Below are 6,958 nucleotides of genomic sequence, written 5' to 3'. Positions count from 1 at the left end.
TGTGTGTGTGTGTGTTGAATTTTCAGAGCAATCAGATGAGGGGGGAGCTTTTGTGAGCTCCATTTTGCAGATAAACACCCGGAAGCACAGAGTTCTGAAGTAATCTTCTTAAGGTCACACTGCTAATTAGTAGCAGGGCTGGGATATGAACTTACAAGACTCAAGTCTATGCTCTACTGCCTGGTCCTACTAAACAGAGGCCCATCCTGCTAATGGACGATTTGGGGCGAGGCTTTACCTCTGAGTCCCTGGGGGAAGCCAATGGTTACAGCCATGCATTCGGCTGCCAACCAGAAGACTGGCGGCTGGGATCTACTCTGAGGAGTCTTGGATGGGTGTCCTGGGGATCTGCTGTGGAAAATCCCATCAGTGAAAATCCTGGGCACAGCTCTACGTCGACACATATGTATTCAGCATGATTCAAAAGGAACAGGATGGCATCTGGTACTGGCTTTTAATTTCAACCCATGATTATCTGTATTCTGAGACCCCATCACTTCAGGAGCAATCCAGGTCCCAGAAGAAAGGACCGGGTAAAGGCAATGAGGAAATTCTGCCCGAGACAGTAGGATGCCTCCAACGCTTGCCTCAGAAGTCATTCACAGGATAAAAATATTTGACAAATAAAAACTTGGGAAAGAGAGAAAACAGTTGGAGTCTGAAAGAATTGCTTCCCAGGTTCTCCATGTAGCCCTGGCACCACAGAGAGATCCAACTTCACCTGGGTATTCAGAGCCTTGTTCTCGATAGTCACCGTGGTAGACGTTTACAATTCCTTCACAACTTCTTTTTTCAAGGCCATCCACTTTCTTATCCTTCTCAACAAGCGACCTCCCTGCCGCTTCCATTGAGAAAGTGCAAGCCGAAAGTGTGAGCTAACTTTCTCTCACCTGCCTGCCTCCCTGCACTTTGATCCTCACCTCATTCTCCTCTGAGGGCCTGTCAGCACTCTCAACGTTCAGAGGGTGATTGGCAGACCTTTCTTTTGAAGGACCTCTGCGGAGATTCAAACCACTGACCTTTTCATTAGTAGCTAGTGCTCCCATGATCTCACCAACATGCTAACAGTATCTCTTTAGGTGCAAAGCTTATGTGAGGAATCATCACTTTATCTGTATAGTCCCTTGGATTCTTTAAATTCTGTACAATGCATATATATTATTTTATGGGAAATGTTTTCCAGATGAAGGTGGGGTAGAGGGCAAACATATACCAGCCTGTAGAAGACACTTTTGGGGGCAGGGGGAGGAGGCACTTCATTTATTTAAAGAAAGGCGCTATTGTCTAGGGGTTTAGTTTTCTTTTTTATCTGAGCAATTTTGGTTTGAAATGTCTTTTCTCTTTTTGCCTAGGTCTCATGACCCGTCTGCGCTACCCAGTTGGACTGATGGGCAGCTGTTTGCCAGCCACCGCTGGTTTTAGCTATGGTAAAGTGCACTCAGGAGTGGCATGGTGGGACCCTTGGTGATGCAGACACCAGTTTTTGTAAATGTTGTTTTCCAGAGAGGTTGTTCCAAGTCACTCATCAACAATTCATTTGCTAGTCTCCTTTTTAAAAAGGAAAAAAAAATGGAGACAATCTGGTGAGCTTCTAGTTGTATCTCATTATAGCTTAACTTTTTCATTTCCCTGTGAGTGATTTTTTTTCCAAACAGCTTTGCATCAGATTACTGTACATTGGATATTCTCTTTTGTTTCAGAACATTCTTTGTTTTCTATACTTTAAAAAATAAATAGGATTATATCCTGGATAGTTTTCCTCAAGTATATGCCTATCTCCAGGTCATGAGTATTTCCCCTCCATGTTATTATCTAAAAGCTACTTTTGAATGACATGCTTAGCAAAGCTGTAACTTCGTGCTGCCTTTTAAATTCTTTTACATGCAGTGTTCTAACCTTCCAGCAGATAGCAGTGTTGCTGCATAAAAGGAGCTGCCAAACAGTTTGCTATTTGTTTCCAAAAGTTCTTTGCACAATTTTCTTCTCCCCTGACTTTTTATTGAAAAAGAAAATACGCCGTGGCATAAATTTCTTTACATATATATATATATATATATACTAATATTAAGCACATATATAGGTGGGTCGGATCCTAATATTAGACAGCGCTATTAGATGGGTTGATTAGGTTTTCCCTTGAGGATGAGGATGGAGCCGGGGTGGCACTGTCAGGGAAGGGTTGGACTGTGGGGTGTAAGGTTGGAGGCTAAACTCACCAGCTCCTGTGAGGGAGAAAGATGCGGCTGTCTGGTTCCATAAAGGTTTACAGCCTCGGAAACCCTACATCGATAAGTCAGCATTGACTCAACAGCTGTGAGTGGGGGTGGGTGGGGCTAAGACAGGCTACACAGAAAAGCCATGGGAGTTTGAAGGAGAGGAGTAGAAGGACCAAAAGTGGGAACGAGAAGAGCATTACACATTCCATAATCTTATTCACCAGAACAACATAGTTGAGGACAGAAATCTTGTGGTCTAGTTTTGGTAGATTTGGCTTAGAATAGCACAGACATATATTCCATTCTGGTTCTTGCTTGGAAAGGAGAGCATGCTATCTGTATATTTTAACTTGAAGACTCATTTTCTTCAACTACAGTAATAAACCAAACGAACTCCCTGACATCAAGTTGATTCCTACTCGTAGCAACCTGATAGGCCAGAGTAGAACTGCCCCCGCGGGCTCCGATCCTTATGGGAGGGGAAGCCTCATCTTTCTCTCACTGAGCCGCTGGTGGTTTCAAACTGCTGTCCCTGGGATTCACAGCCCCGTGTGGAGCCCACTACACCTCCAGGGCCCCTTGATCCAAAACAGCAGAGCGTTTAAAATGACTACAGATCCTCTCCACTCATTTACAAGTCAGAAACATTTCCTGTAATTTTAACATTCATTTTTAATTTCTTTTTCAGAAAAGTGGGAGATCGATCCATCTGAGTTGGCTTTTGTAAAGGAGATTGGAAGCGGTCAGTTTGGAGTGGTCCACTTAGGTCACTGGCGAGCGCATGTCCAGGTAGCCATCAAGGCCATCAATGAAGGCTGTATGTCTGAAGAAGATTTCATTGAAGAGGCTAAAGTGATGATGTAAGTATAGATGACATCCGGGTGTGAGGGGAAGGTCCTGGACCTTGGAGTTGGCCACGCCTCCCAGTCTGGCATGCTGATTGTGTGAGATGTGCTAATGAGGCTCAAGGAACCTGTGTGTGACCTGGATGAGTCACTTCACCTTTCCGGACCTTCATTTCCTTATCTGTCAAATGGGGATGTGCCGAACACCTACCTTTCTGCATCGCTGTGAGGATGAAGTCAGGCCACCTATGAAAAGGTCTCTCTTCTCAGCTCCATCCAAGGTGTTTTTATTTTTTCATCTTCCCAGAGTAAAATATATTGGTGGAGTTAAGGTAGTGGTAGACCACGCTTCTAAACCTAACGATGGCAATGTTTGTGTAAGGATAAAGTGTTTGCCTTCACAGAACTTGCGAACCCACACTTTCAAAGAAGTGGTTCTACATCAGCTCCCTTTGTAAATCTGAGGACCCTGTGCTTAACTCCTGTGATTTCCAAGGAGTTTTCGGACTCCGGTGACCATGAGTGTTCGGTTTACATCTCTAAGTGGGTTTCCTGACCACCTTCCCCAGATGGCACCTCCCCCTCCAAACCCTTTCTGTTCTGGAGGACCTTGGGCTAGTTCCATACGAGTCCTCGCACAACTTTGACGCTTCTGTGCCCTTGTTCTGTTTCTCCCCATGAAAATGTGAGCTCCGTAAGAAAGGAGCCTTATTTCTTTCTCTTGTTTCACCTGGTGCCAAAACTACGACACACCAACAATGTTTAGGATGTATTGAGTAGTTCATGAACCCTTGCTGTAATTCTATGCGGCAGGCGCTAGTGCTGGCTCAGTTTTATGGATGAGAACATGACAAGGTATTAAGTCACTGTAACTTGCCTCTAGTCACCCAGCAAATCATTGGCAGGGCTTCTAAGAAACCAGAACTGTGAATTCTCTGGACACAAAGCCTGTGAATTGAATGCATATACTATCCAACAAGCGTTTATTGACCAACTTCTATGCCAGAAACCATACCGGTCACTAGAGCCATTAGCTCAAATTGTTGATAGTCCATGTTGGTTTTTTGGTGCAGTAAAAGAAAAATTTCGATGCTACACTGTTCTGATTCACTAAGTGAATTTGCAAGTCTGTTCTGGTTGGTTCTCCAAAGGGACTGCTGAACACTACTTAGAAAAACGAAGTCAACCAGTCTGTTGCTGCTGAAACAGCATCAGTCCATAAACCCTCTTCAACTTTTGAATTGTATCTGCATGTCTTCACCTAATTTATACATTTTTTCTAATGTTTCCATAAATATTATCTCATGTAATGTTCACTAGAAGGAAGCAGAACCGGTTTTGTTTGATTCCACTTCAGAAATGAAAAGCAAAAACAAAACCTGAGGCTCAGAGAGTGTAGGCCGTCCCCAGTTATGCAGTTGACCAGAGGTAAAATAATGACCGGGGCTCACATCTTTTGATGTAGCATGGCTGTATTGTCTTTAAATCATACCACACTACACCACCTTTAAAGGACCTTGTGTTTTAGTTGTTCAGTGTGTTAGTCTGGGTCACCTGGAGAAACAAATCCAGAGACACTCATATGTGTATGAGAAAACTTTAAATCAAAGAACAATTGTATATTACGAAAACATCCCAGCCTAGTCCAGATCAAGACCATAGGTCTGATATTAGCCTCTATGTCCAATACCGGTCTATAATACCTCGTCAGACTCACGCAACACATGTAATGATGCAGAGTGCAGGAAGATCACAGACCAATAGGTGGAAAGTTCTGTGGATCCAGTGGTGGTAGAAGCATCTCAGTGCTGGCGTGGGTCTCCATGTGACTCCTCCAGCGCCAAGCAAAGCTGCCATCAGCAAAGCTCCATGTGGCTTGTCAGCAGGACAAAGCAGAGAGAGTCAAAGCAGAGCGTGCGTCTGCTCTCCAGGGAGCCGTTTATCTCCTTCGAGCCTCCAAATGAGGTCATCAAGCTGCAACGTGATGGACAGGCTGAACTCCACCCATTCACAAGTTGACAAAAGATTATGTAACTGCTATAGGCTTGAGTCTTGAACGTAATGTATTAATCAGAGTCCATTAAGCAGAGATGTTGTGGTTGATGTTGTCAGGTGCTGTTGAGTCATTTCCAGCCGTGGCAGCCCCACATGCAGCAGCAGGAAACACTGCCTGGTCGAGTTAGGTTTCTAATAATTAGTTATGTTTGTCACAATGAGCAACAGAGTTAAAAGTACCTTGCATGGATTTAAGTATTTTATTAAAGGTTTCACATGTATGCTTTAATGTCTCCCCAGTATTTTATTTCACGTAGTACTTTTTATATCATCATGTTTCACAGTTAAATATTTTCATTTGTAAGGGAAAAGTTTAAAATTCATACAACACAGAATTAAATTAAGTAAGAAGTAAAAACACTCTATCATTCTTGCTTCCTCACCCCTAAGTATTTTTCTCTAGGTATAATGAATATTAATCATAAAGGTCAAGGTGGAAGATATTAAATTAAGTATAGTTACCGGAGATGACATTTAAAACCCGGGAGCATGACCAGATCATGTAGGGAAAGAGAATAAGTATGAGCCCTTCTTTAAAATACTACTGAAAAAATCAGAATGTCTGGAAAATAGGAAGAGAGCTGTTGACTTTCCCAACACAGAATGCCAAGTCTTTTCAGCTTGTGTTTCCTTTCCATGAAGTCATTTAAATAATTGTACCGAGCATTTATTTTAGCCTGAAAATAAAAACTGTAAGAAGGGAAATAGAGAGTTATGAAAATATAGCAAATCAAATCATGCATCGCTTTGAGCAAGTCAACGGCACAAGATCTCTTTTAGGTGTGAAAGGGCAAAGCTGTCCCTTTGAGGACTCAGGGCACCTGACCCAAGCCATGGTCCTTCCATTGCCTCACATGCACGTGAAAGCTAGACAGTGAATAAGGAAGAATTGATCCCTGTAGATTACAATGGGGCAAAGAATACTGATCGTATCGTGGACTGTCAGAGCAACAAGCAAATTTGTGTTGGAGCAAATACAGCCAGGATGCTCCACAGAAGCAAGGTGAGGCTTTACTGCTCATACTATGGACATGTTATCAGAAGGGACCGGCCCCTGGAAAAGGACATTGTGCTTGGTAAAGCAGATGGTCAGCAAAGAAGAGGAAGACCTTCCATGAGATGGATGACACAGTAGCTGCAATGATGGGCTCAAGCACAACAATGATTGTGAGTATGGCAGAAGCGAGCAGCGTTTCCTCCTGTTATACGGAGGGTCCTGTGAGTTGGAACAGACTCAAGGAAGAAGATCTGGAGGATTCAGGTGGAGGTGGAAAGAAGAAAGTAGATTCAGGCTTCCTTTTGGAGGTAAAGGTATCAGGATTTTCTGAGAAATTGAATGTGACAGATAGTGGAAAGCAACTGGAGGGGATTACAGATTCAACTGTGGGTCTCCAACAATATGTGTTGTAATCCTTAACCTCTCTGCTTGTGGTTATAATCCTGTTTTGGAATGGGCTGTGTTTGTTATGTTAATGAGACAGATATAGTACAGGGTATCTCTTGAGTCAACCTCTTTTGAAAGATAAAAGAAGTTAAACAAGCAAGCAGAAGAAAGAGATGCTAAGTCTCATGAATGGAGCCCTGGTGGTGTAGTGGGTATGCGTTGGACTGCTAACCACAAAGACTGAAGTTCAAACCCATCAGCTGCTCAATGGAAGAAATATGAGGCTTTCTATTCTGGCAGAGACTCACAGGCTCAGAAACCCACAGGGGCAGTTCTGCTATACTTAGGGGGGCGCTGTGGGTTGGAATCAATGTGATGGCATTAGGTAAATCTGCTGCACAAGATCTCTCTAGAGTACTGAAAAGTAAGGATGTTGCTTTGAGGACTAGAGTGTGCCT

General features: G+C 43.2%; 1 protein-coding gene across 1 annotated transcript in view; it reads left to right on the top strand.

Moving 5' to 3' along the window:
- The window catches only part of TXK (TXK tyrosine kinase), a 65,672-nt gene that overhangs the window by 34,319 nt on the left and 24,395 nt on the right, over positions 1-6,958 (top strand). Inside the window, exons 8-9 of the mRNA XM_004706274.1 lie at positions 1,353-1,427; positions 2,905-3,076. Of these exons, the coding sequence (XP_004706331.1) occupies positions 1,353-1,427; positions 2,905-3,076 (247 nt within the window). The remainder of the gene's footprint in view (positions 1-1,352; positions 1,428-2,904; positions 3,077-6,958) is intronic.

Source organism: Echinops telfairi, unplaced genomic scaffold (assembly GCF_000313985.2).
Source record: "Echinops telfairi isolate 266 unplaced genomic scaffold, ASM31398v2 ScPeMD7_7468;HRSCAF=8506_0, whole genome shotgun sequence".
Lineage (NCBI taxonomy): Eukaryota > Metazoa > Chordata > Mammalia > Afrosoricida > Tenrecidae > Echinops > Echinops telfairi.
The sequence above is the reverse complement of the archived record's forward strand: the minus strand, read 5'-3'. Positions and strand labels throughout refer to the sequence as shown.